At 50.1% G+C, this 14,610-nt stretch overlaps 1 protein-coding gene across 3 annotated transcripts in view; it reads right to left on the reverse strand.

Moving 5' to 3' along the window:
- Positions 1-14,610, reverse strand: part of ZC3H18 (zinc finger CCCH-type containing 18) — a 1,042,429-nt gene that overhangs the window by 804,201 nt on the left and 223,618 nt on the right. For all 3 annotated transcript variants that reach the window (XM_069636029.1, XM_069636019.1, XM_069636037.1), the window contains exon 4: positions 494-642. In XM_069636029.1, the coding sequence (XP_069492130.1) occupies positions 494-642 (149 nt within the window). The remainder of the gene's footprint in view (positions 1-493; positions 643-14,610) is intronic.

Below are 14,610 nucleotides of genomic sequence, written 5' to 3' on the forward strand. Positions count from 1 at the left end.
CTTTGAGAAATGTGTTCTCTCTGAAGGCTCGATGAATTCCAGGAGCCACTCCAACATACAGCTTAAAATATTAAGATCTCTTTAAGCAAAGGACCCTCAAACAATTACCGAGGATGCCACACAAATTTGAAGCTAAAACTGCCTTGAAGACGGAACTCGCAGACTAGCTTTGTTTCAGAAATCACCAAAACAAAATGAACATACCACTCTGTATTCGCTATTAGGTGGAACTACATACGAAGCTTACAATCCGATATATGTACTTGAGGGAATTATCTTGGATGTTTAAGCACAGTATTTTTCAAAATGTCTGCATATCACAGTGGGCATGTAATTTAGTATTAAATTGTTAAAGCAATTTTGTAAATGGCTCATGTGGCTACCTTTAGCTTTTAAAAGATAAGCTAATATTCTATTTCTTGTTAAGAATGTAACGCTGCAAACAAATTTCACGCAAGATAAATCCATAATGTAAATAAAAGTAATATCATACCCATTGGTTTGCTGGCAACAGCGCCGGAACCCCAGCAGGAGGAACACAATTAGCTGAGAATGGATCTTGCTTGGGTATAAGGGAATAGCTTCCTTTATCATTCATTCCTGGGTGAAGAAACCTACAGTCCATTCCCCATGTGCAATTTCCTAGAAAATAAAAATAGCACATTTTCATACTTTTAAAGCATTTCAAGACAGACTGCTAGTCTTCCAAAAATGATTCCACAGCACTTCAATAGAGCCACAAGCAAGTTGGGGTACCTACCAGTGTCAGTGCATGACCCGCCCGAACACTTGATAAGTCTAGCCTTTATATCTACTCTGCTTAGTAGCAGCAAATTTATGTTTTAGGGACAGCTCCCAACAGATTTGTGGTTCTATGGAATATTTAAAAATAGAATATGGGTACATTGAGACATCAAACCATTGAAGAAAGGTATTTATTTCAAAGAAGTGCCACTCGTAATTAGTTTATATGACAGCAAGGATGTTGTGTTATTTGTAGTCATTGTGCTAAAAATCCAGTATTCCCTGGAACTTCAGATTTATTTTGTGCCGAGTATAGTTTGCTCAAAAAAATAGAAGCCAATTGAAGGACAATTAGATATGGTAGATCCTGAAGTGGGAATTTGTAGGTGAAGTCGACAACATGGGGGAGCGGGTGATGTACTTTCGTACAGAAATGAATAAGAATCGCTCATTTGAGTCAAACTAGTTATCTTTTAAAGTTTAGACTGTAACAATAAATAAATCAGGAATGGGTAACTCCAGGTGGATTGCATTTGAGAAAATGCCGGTGTACAGAGTTAAAGAGTATTGCATGCATGGCAGATTACACAACATTAGCCTTAAGTGTCTGATGTCAAAGACTTGACATGGATCTTGAATAAAGATAGAAGTATTCTAAAAGCTACGGGGAAATACCAGGTCATAGTCAAAAAGATGATAATGTTGCAGACTGAAGTCAACCAGCAAAGGCCAGAAAGATTGTTGCAGTTTGGGGATGAGTTGGCTATAGTTGTAAAATATTTTAGCTAGCATTTCATGGTAAAGCATTGTTTACTATAGAGAAGTTCAGCAATTGAGGACACTCGCCATTGATTAGTAGGTCAGATGTCGATTAGCAGCCTCTGCAACTGTGTCTGAGCGGACGTCGGATACAGCAAGTTGCCTAGGATGAATTTGTATTCTACTGGAGGTTGGAATTCCTTTCTAATGTTTGGAGTCAAGTCTGTATTTGGAACAGCTGAAACGTCATTTAACTTCATTAAGGAGAGGGGAAATTACCATATTTTATTGTCTGAATTGATACAAAGGATTCACTGACGATAGGTATGCTGGAGTTCCAGGAAATAAACCCATTCTAAAGAAAGTTTAAGCCTGTGGAGAGATGGCCCAGAAGGAAGTGCATTTTGTTGATAAAGACAGGCACTTACATCTGTGGTACTGATGCAAATAATTTACACAGTGGACAACAAATGTAAGGTAAGCTAAGTAAGTTGTAGGGTGGGTGTAGAAGTCTGTGGGTGATGCATTTGGAAAGGGCTGGTTAGGGAGGTATGGTTCATTACCCAAAACACTGTTTACTGGTTTTGCATTGATGGTGGGCCCTATACAGCTTCAGAACAGCCTTCATTGGTACATGGCAACTGTAGTCTAACATTTGAAACAGACGCCGATTACTTTTCAGTATGGCAGACTTTCTTGGTATTTTATATAGCGCCACTAGCACCAGATGGAATACATTACTCACCGTAATCGTATTTCTGGTGCCGGTATGATTCACATGCTATGCATAGGCCGACATCTAGTGGAAGCTGCAGAGTATTCAATGTTTTTCGAAACTCGAAAATGGGGGTCAAAATAGGGCGTGTCAGTAATACTATCCCCATTTGACATCCCTGTACCCATGATCCCTCACCAGATACTTAGTTTCAGAGAGCATGGTAACTAAATTATAAGTTACTCACCGTAGTAACCAACATACTCTTAGTCCCCTTTCCTCCATACTGTATGGGCATCCCTTCCAAGGGACGGGAGATGGAACCTTTTTCACCAGAAAAAACCTTCCCCTTTAAATTTAGAGGCACGGCCCAGGGAGCATGCGCTGCCCTGACTCCGCCCTAGGGCGCCACACCTCAGTCCCCATTGACTATAACATTGCCTAATGACACCAGTATTATTAGGGGGGGAGAGGGGGGTTTGGTGGAGGAAAGGGGACTATGGACTAAGAGTATGTTAGTTATTTAGTTAGTTACTACGGTGAGTAACTTATAATTACTCTTACGTCCCGTCCCCTTTCCTCCATACGGTATGAACGATTACAACTGATTGTAGCCCCAGGGTGGAGAGGAGACCCTCCTTAAGCAAATAGGTTCCTGAGAACTACCAGTCCGAAAGCCGCATCAGATCTAGAGCCGGCATCCAAATAGTAATGCTTGCAGAAAGCCGAGGGAGCGGCCCAAGTGGCCGCGCTGCTTATGACTTGCCAAGGCACATGGCACTGGAATGCGATGGCCGTTGCCTTGTCCGAGACTGCGTGGGGATGCATGTTGGCTGGGAGTGGATTTTGCTTGCCCTCATACGCTTCTTTGAAGGCAGAGACCATACAGCGGGATATGGAAGCCTTAGAGGCCCGATAGTCTGGCCTTGAGCCTCCGAAAGTGACAAACAGGGTTTATGATTTACGGAAGCCCTTGGTCCTGTCCAACTAGAATTTCAGGGCACGCCCGACATCCAGGTAGTACAGCACTCTGTGCTTCATCCTTGGGATCAGGAAAAAACGTAGGAAGGACTATTTCCTCGTTCATGTGGAAAGCAGACGGAACCTTGGGCAGAAATGCCAGGTGCGTCTGCAGGACTACCTTGCCCTTGTCAAAGGTAGTATATGGTTCGAGGTGACCAGCACCTGGATTTCGCTGACTCGACGATGTGAGGCCGAAAAGTAAAGCCGTCTTGATGGTGACCAGCCTGATGTCCACGGACACCCTTGGCTCGAACAGTTTGTGCGCGAAGGCGCCCAAGACTATGTTGCGGTCCCACACCGGGTGCGGTCTCTTGAGAGGCGGGTAGAGCCTTGCAAATGCTGTCAGATGTTTGACTATAGGGTTGGAGGAGGAGAAAAAGGCTTCCTCCAAGTTCCTGTAAGCTGCAATGGCTGCGAGGTGTAGAGGAGGTCCCAAATAAAACCTGCAATCTAAACGTCCATTGTCAAGTACCAGGAACGTTCACACCGAGATATGTGACGTATGACGAGCAAATAAACCAGCAGACAGCCACAGTAGGACTCTGCCCAGTGCCTATTAGAAGAACAGCACCTATTGAAGTACCAATAGCCAGAAAACCATGGACCGTAAGGTATCCTTTAAGAAAATCATATCAACAAATGAACCGAAATGAAGATCGCCCAAGTACAGTCAATGAGGAAACCAAAAAGGCCTTAATAGAAGAAGCATGGTGAGGTCACGAGGGCCCGGATTGACTCACAGATAAGAGAAATGACAACCAGAGAATGACGCAAAGAGATGAAACGCCATGAATAAGGATATCGTGAACCTAAAGGACGATGTCAAAATTCAAGAAGTTTAAGCTGTATGCAAGATGAAGATATTCTACCAGTTTACACCTGTAAATATGCTTTGCACCGCAAGAAAGCTAAGAAAACAGTGCGGCTTGCTATGCTTAGTAGAAGAATAGTGCAGCAAGCGCCATTATACATAATCTACCTCAAACGAAGCACCTTATTATAAGTATGTTTCTACTTTGTACAAGAAGCAGAATCAACCCAGGTTACTAAAGGCCATACAAGAAAAGCTTCACATTTAAGCAAAAACGAGAAGAGACGGCTAAAACGAAACTCAGCAGAGCCAGCTCGTGCCAGGAGCGCCAAGGTCATACCAATAGAAGAAACAAACAGTAGCTACATCTAACTGAAACTAAGAACAAAATATCCTGCCTCTGAAAGGTCGAGATAGGAAGCCGAAAGGCAGGTGGCGGGTGAAACGATAATCAAATACACAAATTGATGGAGAAGAGGCAAATTCACGGTGTCTGAAGCACGTGACTAGCCGAGTAAGAAGAAGCGTGGGTTCACACCTACGCATGGCGCCAGGCCTGATGAAGATATCAGAACCTTTTCCAGACAGAAGATGCAGTTTTGAGGCCAACGGCAGTGAAATAATTGACACATGGCTACTAAAGTTATGATTGATTTTAACACGGACTGGAGGAAGTCCGGGTAACTAAGGGGCACCTCGCACATGGCCGACCATTCTACATGCTGCTAAGCAAAGTGGAAAAGTATGCATGGGGTTAGTGCCAACCCAATCACAATGGACCAAATAATCTAGGGTCCTATAGTTAGTAGAAACAATGAGAGGTCTACAATAGTCATTTTGAAGGAAGGGCTTAGATGCCCACCTGACAGTGTTTACCCAATCCCCTCACTCTGTTACCATATACAAATAAAGTACCTATATTAAAGTTACCTTTTCCTAACCAATAGAATTGCATGTCAACTTTTGAGTGTTACACGTCAATGACCAGTTTTGAGTATAAATGTTCCAACTTCTATGAAGTTCGTTGGCATTGAAGTGAGAAGGAAGATCGCTTCACAGCTGTCATCCATAACTCCGTTTTTTGTACTCGTCATTAAACTGACTCCCTTTGCCAAACCGTTTGAGTTGTCCTTATTGATTGGTGTTGGAGTAATACATCTGCACCCCCATCCATCTCACGGGTGCTGCTATCTTGTCTTAAATTGCTTCTGAGCAAACTGACTATGGGCTGGTCAGGGGTCTCAGTACAGAGGAATGTGCCGCAGGTGTCCACCTGCACGCCTGAGTGGGCGAGGTGCGCCGAAAAGGAAAGCACATCGTCCAGGGTGCACGCTACAGGGTGGATTCCTTTGGAGTCTGCCCAGAGGCAGAAACTGGTCCATTTGTCCTTGTAGTGGGCCCTGGTCGCTTTGCTCCTGGCGCGCCCTGTATGATCTCCAGATTGGCCTGTGAGAGGCTAAGGTGCCAAAGTGTTACCTGCTCAGGTACCACGCTGTGAGGGCTAGTTTCTCTGGCGCAGGGTGGAGGACCCTGCCCCACCTGCTGTGCCAGAGGTGGTGCTGGGCCTGTTGGGATGTGGATCGGGGGCACTTCCGAGAAGGTGAGGAGCTTCGAAAACCATGGCCTGGCTGGCCACCATGGAGCTATTAGGCCGATGAGGAGTTGGCGAGACTCCTTGTTTTTGCAAATCACCCTGTGAATCAGGGGAGTGGGCGGAAAGGCATAGGCTTTCATGCCGGTCCACTGAAGGGGAAATGCGTCGCCCAGAGCACCAGGGCCCTGACCCTGCCAGGATGCAAACTGGAGACTTTTCTTGTTGCGCCAGATGGCAAAGAGATCCACCTGGGGGTGACCCCACCTGTTGAAAATTTCCTGAACAAGGTTGTTTAGCTGCCACTGGTAATTGTCCGCTCCCAGTCTGCTGAGCCTGTCGGCTTCCAGGGAGGGGCGGGGGGTGGATTGCCGTGAGGTAAATGTCGTTTTCCAGGGCCCACTCCCACATGCTCATCGCCAGTCTGCACAGCAGAGGGGATCTGGTGCCTCCCTGCTTGTTAACGTAGTACATGCTGGTCAAGTTGTCTGACTGCATGAGGACAACCTTGCCCCCGAGAAGTGGTAGGAATGCCCTGAGCGCCAGCCAGATGGTGTTCAGCTCTAGCCAATTGATGTGGTATTCCAGCTCCAGTAGAGTCCAGGTGCCGTGGATCAAGAGATCGTCCAGGGTGGCTCCCCAACCCTCGAGCGAGGAATCCGTGGTGGGCTGCGGAGAAGGCGGCCGGAAGGGCTTGCCCGTCCGTAGGTTGCAGTCTATGGACCACCAAGTTAGGTCCGGGTGGAGGGATGAAGGAACGTTGGTCCGGGTGGAGGGATGGAGGAACGTTGATCATCTCGGATTGAAAGCCCCGCTCCTGATTCCATGAGGTCGTGAAGTGCAGCTGAATCCTCCTCATCCTTAGTCTTGTGTGCGGAACAGCTAATAGGACTGCTGCCAGAAGACCCAGGAGATGTTGGTACCACCATGCCGAGGTCACCTCTCTGCTGAGGAAGTGGGTGGTTAGCCCTCTTGATGGCTGAGATTTTGTCCTCCGAAAGGAAGACCTTCTCGGAGCACGTGTCCCGATACGGCCCAAGAATGTCAGATTCTGCGTGGGCTGCAGCTGTGACTTCTTGAGATTGAGCGAGAAGCCCAGATCGTTGAGGTATGGGTAGATGTGGGGGCCCTGCGCTCTGAGGAGGGCCACCACAGTGTTCCTGAGTCTGGTAAAGACCCTGGGGCCGAGATGAAGCCAAAAGGAAGGACCTTGTATTGAAAATGGTAGCCCATGCTCCTAAACCGTAGGAAAGAACGATGAGGCTGCCAAATCGGGATGTGTAGGTACGCATCCTTCAGATCCAGGGAGCACATCCAGTCTCCCTTGTCCAATGTCTCCTCGATAAAAGCTGGCGTAACCATCTTGAATTTTTGCAGGGGTAAGGAGAGGTTGAGAAAAGCTCCAGCACAATTCTCAGGCCTGTCTGGTTCTTCTGAATGGTGAAAATCCTGGAGTAAAAGCCAAAGCCTCGCTGGGAGGCTGGGACTTCCTCCACTGCCTGCCACTCTGCGAGCAACCGGATCTCCGCCAAAAGAGTTGCTGTCCCAACCAGTGGGAGGTTAAGAGGGAGAGGCTGGACTAGGAAGGCGGTACCCTGTGGATACTATGGATAGGAATCAGGGGTCCGCGTAATTCTGGCGCCAGAAATGTGCATGAGAGCAAGCCTACCCCCCTCCCCCCCACTGGGGACACATGGACCTGACGGGGCGTGTCATGCCTGCTTTCCCTTGGAGGCTGTCGCTGAGGAGGGGGACTGGAAAAAAGCCCTTACTACCCCCCCCCCTTTTGCCCCTTTTGTTGCTTGCGGCGGTTCTGAGACGGCGAGCGGTCTGGCTGCCTGGATCGGCATTCCTGGAAGCCGCGGAACCCTCTGTATGTACGACCCCTTTCTGAGCGCAGTTGAGATTGAGTGTACGATTTGGGTGTGGTCTTTGTAAGGATGGATAAAGACTTAGCTGTTTGTGAGCTGTTTTTCTTCTTGTCCAGCTCTTCGACCGTAGAGGAGTGGAAGAGGGACCCCCCCCCCGAACGGTAGATCTAGTATGCGTTCCTGGACATCTGGGTTTAATTTCGTTGCCCAGAGCCAGGCTGTCCTTCTCATGTCCGTGGCAATACAGATGGAACGGCCTGAAGTGTCAATATGGACCACTGTGGATTCCATGAGGTCATGCGCCACCAGCTTGGCCTCAGCAAGCCCCGTCTTAAAGCGTGATTGGCTCTGGGTGGGGCGTTCCATGAGGAAGTCCGCAATTTCCTGCCACAATCTTTGGTTGGCGACTGCAAGCATGGCATCAGCCCGACGCAGATGTAAAGAGGTGTTGGAATAGAGTTTCTTGCCATATACCTCCAAGATCTTCTCCTTGCCTAGCAGCGCCGCAGATGAGGAGGCGGAGGACGACTGATGCTTGGAGTATAGTGATGCTGCAGCGATCACAGAGGAGTGTGGCTGAGGATGGGCCGAAAGCAAAGTGTATCCCCCTCCATCTGCCTGTACTTGGCGTCCAGGCATCGATTGAGCGGCTGAGTGGGGCTTGAGCCAACCCTTCTTGGCCAGTCTGCATAGGAATCCCAGATTTGGCAGAGGGGCGGTGTGTGAGGACATCAGCCAGAACCCCCTCTGCCGGCTGCTCGTCCTCGGGCTGTGGTAGGCCCAGGTACTCCACCAGACCAGCAAAACATATGTGGAAGGCCCTGGCTGAGTATGGCGTGTCCGGATCCTCCTCCTCATCCGTATCTGGAGGATCCTGTGGTGGAGGAGTAGTTGCTGGCACCGGAGGCTGGGGTACAGGGATCGTGGCCGGAGGCTGAGGAGGCGGCAAAGGATGAGGAGTCTGCTGTGAAGCCAGAGGAGGCGGCTGCACTGGGGCACCGATGGATGAGTCTGTGGTACCGCTAGCATGGCGGGAATGACTTCCCTGACGGCGTCTTTGAGGAGAACGCCAATCCGAGGTGTCTTTATGAAGCAGAGAAACCTCGAAGAAAACCTCACTGACTGAAGAGGTGGCAGGGAGTGCGGACAGGGTAGCGGGAGGCTGCTGCATACCCTGTCCATACGGACGCAATGGAAAGCTGCCCTGCACATAAGAGGGGTAGACTGTAGGCCACCTACCTGGTTGAGGCCAGTCCCACCTTGACGCTTGTTCTTCGCCGAATTCCTGGAATGTCATCGGACGAGTGCCTCTGTCTGGCGCGGCGGTCATTTCGTCGAGCTGCCTGCCATGTGCCTGCAATGTGTTGCTCAGCCCGCTGGGCCCAGCCTCCTCCAAGACTCTTACGTGTGGATCACAAGGCCTACCCTGCTCCTCGAGTCTGGGCCCGGTAGGTGTGGCACCCTCGACCCGGGGGTTGGTAGAGCTGCGTTAGGCCCCCCTCGGACAGATTTCCGGTATTAGGGCGTAGCCCTTCGGCAATGGTGCCGGTACAAGGGCGGAGCCTCTCAGGTGAAGACCCGGTAAAAGAACCTTCCGGTCCCTCAACACTGTCACCGGGAGGATCCAAAGATCCCTCGGCCCGGAGGCCAGTAGCTGCAGCAGCCTCAGTGTTAGCGCTGGTAGAAGGACCTGACCGGTCCCTCCCATGCGGGACAGTCCCTGGAAGGAGTCTCCTTGCGGGTTGCAATGGAGAATATCGGCCCTACCTTGGGCCTGGCTCGATGTTTCACGAAGTTCTTGAGGTCCTCTGGAGGCAACTTTTGGAAGAGCTCCCTCCACCTGGCGAGTCTGTTCTTCAGCGCTCGAGGACAGCAAGCCACACGCTGAACAAGCTTGCCAACCGTGGTCTGTGCCAAGGAAATGTAGGCTGGCGTACAGGGACCGTGGCCGGAGGCTGAGGTAGCAGAGGAGGGAGGGGGGGATCTAAAGTTGGGAATAGCCCGTTGCAGGCTGGACACCTGCTGAACCCCATGGAAGTCGACATGTGCTGGGGGAGGAGCGTGACGCCTGAGGACCGAGTAACCGAACAACAAAAGACCAGGAGAAGTATCATCCATGCGTGGAATTACATGGCCGAAGCCAAAACAAGAGCGCTGGTGAATTCGGCCTGTTCCCGTTGACGCAGAAAAGGGACTGAGGTGTGGCGCCGGAGCGCGGCATCGGGGCAGCGCATGCTCCCTGGGCCGCGCCCCTAAATTTAAAGGGGAAGAAAGTTTTTTCTGGTGAAAAAGGTTCCGTCTCCCGTGCCTTGGAAGGGACGCCCATACAGTATGGAGGAAAGGGGGCGGGGCATAAGAGTATGCTACTTATTACCTTCCTTTTTACCCACAATGTGATACTCTGTCCTTCACACATGGAGTTGGGGGAGTGAAGGGCTGAGTTGACCCAACCGGATACCAAACCCATGATGCACAGCATCGTCCTTTTCTCAAGGTGAGAACATTACGCTTAAGCTATATTCCCAGCTAAATGGAGTATTTTATACAGGTAAGTCTAGCTGGCAATTATCATCCTAAAATGAAAATGAGATTTTAACATGTGTGGTTAATTTGGTGTAATTTTGAGTCTAGTACCTAGTGTTTTGAACCACAGAGTAAAACAATGTTGTCATTAAGGATTTTACCATTGTAGTGTGCAGTTGAGTGGTGCCGTAATCTGCAGAGTCGAGTAGGAATACAGAGTCTTATTGGTCTGAAATCTAACTGCAAGTAGTCCCTTCGTTTCCACATGGAGAATTCTTTGCATACGTATCTCACAGGGCTCTGGGTAGGTTGGGTATGGGACTAGCTCGATGGATCTCCTGGAGGGTTCTTTAAAAGGGGTTAGGATTCCTGTTTCCAACGAAAGATGCTTTTCTTTTTTAAGTAGAGTGTTCGGTTTTCTTTGGTGAGGCTTTTGTGCACATCTGGTTTGCATCAGTAAGTTGGTGATAACTAGTGACCAATGTTCCATCTAAGCTATGCGCATGCCCAGCTTCCTTCTGGGTGCAGCTCAGAAGAATTTTAGCAGCGCACAGACAATTTCCACCTATTCAAATAAGATTTAAGGCACAAGCCACATCAGGTACCCAATATTTGCTTTCTCTCAAAGTGAAGCTAAATTATACCAGCTATTCTTGATATTCTGATGTAACCTATTGCCATTGCCCTACTATGCAAGCTTGACCTTAAAAACCTAAAAACAGAAAACACTGATACAAGGTTAAAAATTAATATGAAAAGTGGCTCTGTGAACAGAAGATATAACTAAGATATGCCTGCACACATGATCAAAATTATCTTCCCTCCCCACCCAGGATCCTAGTCTTGACTCTACCACACTTAAACCGTATGACTTGGAAGTCCGCCCCAGGCAACATTAAGATGTCATCAGACAACCTTGACGCTGCCTAACTTAGCTCAGCAAAAGGTTACCAGACTTCGATACAAGTCTTGGATTATGTTATAATATGAATGCCGTTCAAGCACAAGAATTACCAGGTTACTCACCGAAATGACCACCTTACTCCTAGTCCATAGTCCCCTTTCCTCCATACTTATGGGACATCTCTCCGTCTTGTGGGACGGGACCGGAGCACTTTGTAAAAAGCATCCACCTTTTTTTTCAAAAATGTGTCCCTCCTCTTTCCTGCATGGGGCCCGGCACGCGGCCGTAACCCCGCCCACCTTGGCTCCCCCCCTGCGCATCGCCCATCAGTCCTTTTCTATCGCAGGGTCAAAGACCCATTAGCAATAATAGAGGAACCTTATTAGAGGGGACAGCGGGCGTATGGAGGAAAGGGGACTAGGAGTAAGGTGGTCACTACGGTGAGTAACCTGGTAATACTCCTATGTCCCGTCCCCTTTCCTCCATACTTATGGGAGATTCCCAAGCACTCCTTACAGGAACTATGGGTGGATGGAAATACCCCTTACTGAAACAGGTTCTTCAGCACAGCCTGGCCGAACTGAGCGTCAGCTCTAGAGCTCATATCGAGGCAGTAATGCTTACAGCAAGCAGATGGGGAGGCCCAAGTAGCCGCTTTAGCGATGGACTCCCCGGGAACATACTTCTGAAAAGCACCCGCAGCTGCCTTGCCTCGCACCTGGTGTGCATGGATACCTTTAGGAGGTTTCAGCTTTTGGACGGTGAAAGATTCCGTGATACAGGCGGTAATCCATCTGGAAATAGATGCCTTAGACACCGGCCTGCCCTGAGGCTTACCGAAGGTCACAAACAGTTGGGAAGAGCTCCGAAGCTCGGAAGTCCTGTCCAGGTAAAACCTAAGAGTTCTTTGGACATCCAGGCAGTGTAGAAGCCTTTGAGCCTCCGAGGCAGGATTCGGAAAAAAGACCTTAAGGGAAATCAACTGATTCAGATGGAATTCGGTCACTACCTTTGGTAGGAATGCTGGGTTCGTCCAAAGGACTACCTTGTCCTTGTGAAAGACCAAGAAAGGGTGCTCCACCGACAATGCCTGGAGCTCACTCACTCTCCGCGCTGACGTAACGGCTACCAGAAAGGACACTTTCCAGGACACGTACTTGAGGTTAACTGTAGCCATTGGCTCAAAGGGTTTATGGCACAGCGCCGTCAGGACTACATTTAGGTCCCAAGGTGGGTGCGGACTGCGAACCGGAGGGTAGAGGAGTGTCAAGCCTGAAAAATGCCTCTTAACCACTGGGTTAATCAGAGAATAAGAGCATTGGGTCTATAGCAAGATAAGCGGAAACCGCTGAAAGGTAAGTTCTGCATGACAGAACGTAAACACCCGACTCTGCTAGGGAGGACACGAAGGACAGCACCTTGTCAATCATAGCCACCCTTGGATCCAACTGCTTTTCCAAACACCAACGACAGAACCTGAGCCATTTACTCCTGTATTGGGATCTGGTCGAGGGTTCCCTGGCTGCCTGGATAATACGCATGTTATCCGTAGACAAGTTAAAAAGCTCTAAGACTTGAACTCAGGCACCATGCCGCCAAGCTGAGCAATTGTGTGGGGGGGGTGCCACATCTGCTGTTCCCTTTGATGAAGAAGATCTGGGGTTACTGGTAACCTGATCAGCAGAAACACCGACCAAAAACTGGCCGGCCACCACGGAGCCATGAGCAGAAGGGAACAGTTCACAGAGTTCTTCAGCTTCCCAACTGCTCGATGAACTAGAGGCAGAGGCGAGAAGGCGTAAGCTCTCATGTTGTGCCATGGAATCTCGAGAGCATCCCCCAGAGAGGAGGCTCTCAGCCCCCCTCTGGAGACATACCAAGGAAGCTTCTTGTTTACCACTGTAGCGAAGAGGTCCACCTCCGGTGTACCCCAACGCAAGAAAATCCATGAGAGGATCTCCGCCTTCAACTCCCAATCGTAGTTGACCACTGTCCTCCGGCTGAGGGCATCCGCTGTGACATTCAGTTGGCCCGGGATGCGCACCGCAAGCAGCCAGACGCCATGAAGCATGGCCCACTCCTATATCTGGATGGACAAATCAACCAAAGGTGCCTATCCCGCAGGCAACAAAATGGCGCAGCTGTAGGGGGTAGCGTTCAAAATGGCCGCCGCAGTCGTGGTGGGAACGGGCACCATTTTGTCATCACCTGAGGGGAACTGCGGCACGTGAGGAAGTGAGGCAGGGGTCCCCGTCGATGGATCAGGGGCCTCTCGCCAAAATCAATTCTGCATTGGCCTGCCTGAGCTGTAAGGCCGAATTGGCAAAGATTGTCCTCCCTAGGGAGGACAGGAGCTTGTCCTCCTTTCCCAAGACCTGAGTAGCCGTCGCGGAGGATGATGCTGCAGGTCTGGATTGCAACGTGGCCGCAGCCACCACTGTGAAGGAGGGAGGCGGACAAGATGACAAGGCCACTTCTTCCGAAAAATGCAGCCTGTACCTCGCGTCAATCTTTTTATTGACAAAAAGTCCCAAGTGTGGCTTTTCCCAAACTCTTCGGACCCCGGCCAGAACGTCCTTCTGCAAGAACAGGCCGGTACGCTCCAAAGGAGACAAGGTGAACGCCCCCGAAAGCATGCCCTCCTGCCGAGTAGGTGCCTCGGGCACCGTAACATCTAAGAAGCTCATGTCCAGTACCCGGTCATGGAAAGCTCTGGAAGAGCGGGGCAGGTCCTCATTGTCCTGATCGCCTTGAGGGTCATCTGACAGGTCAGGATCCTGCTGAACCGTGTCAGGCACTGCCTTGTCCACTGGGGACAATGGTGGCACAGGCGGAAGCGCAGGGGGAGGCACCACGGGCAAGGGAGTCGCCGGCAGAACCACAGTCAGAACGGGCCGAACCAGAGGCGTGGGTCGACATATCTCTTTGAAAAGCCCTTTGAAATATTCCCTCATGGGGTCGGTGCGCATAAACGCTTGAAATTTACCGAAAAAAGCGTCCCCGGGAGATTGTTTAGGAACCTGAGGACACCTCATGAGGTGGACAAATCCAGGGACGTAACGGGGAAGGGTGCCACACCGGCCCCTCCGCCGACGTATCCACATAAATCAAGGGAGTCGCCCCCGCGGGCAATGAAACATTGTGCAGAAGAGGCATCCGTGCGTTGCAATCATAAACCGGCCAGTAAGGATGCGCACAAGGGACCTTGGGTTCACCAAAAGGACCGAACCATACACCAGGGGCCGATGGCGTAGTTGTAGGGGTAGCACCTAAAATGGCCGCCGTGGTCGTGGTGGGAACGGCCACCATTTTGTTGTCCTCATCTGAGAGGAACTGCGGCACGTGAGGAAGTGAGGCAGGGGTCCCCGTCGATGGGTCAGGGGTCTTAATTTTAGCCTTAACGTAAGGAACCTCGGCAGAGCCGGTACTATGAGGCCTGGAATGTTTCTGCGACATACCAACCGCTAACTGAGCCTTCGAAGGAAGAGCCTCGGCACTGCCAGTAAAAGAAGAAACTTTCTTCTTTGCCCCCTCAACAGATCTGGTGTCACCACAAGAGCGGGAACGGTGCGCTGTCACTGACAGGGCCTTGCCCGGACCCTCAGAACTGTTGGTTTCCTTAGCCTCTGTACGAGGGACCTCGGACCTAGGCCCGGTAGAAGCCTCATC

This window comes from Ambystoma mexicanum, chromosome 1q (genome assembly GCF_040938575.1).
Source record: "Ambystoma mexicanum isolate Mex_15411 chromosome 1q, UKY_AmexF1_1, whole genome shotgun sequence".
In the NCBI taxonomy this organism is placed as follows: Eukaryota; Metazoa; Chordata; class Amphibia; order Caudata; family Ambystomatidae; genus Ambystoma; species Ambystoma mexicanum.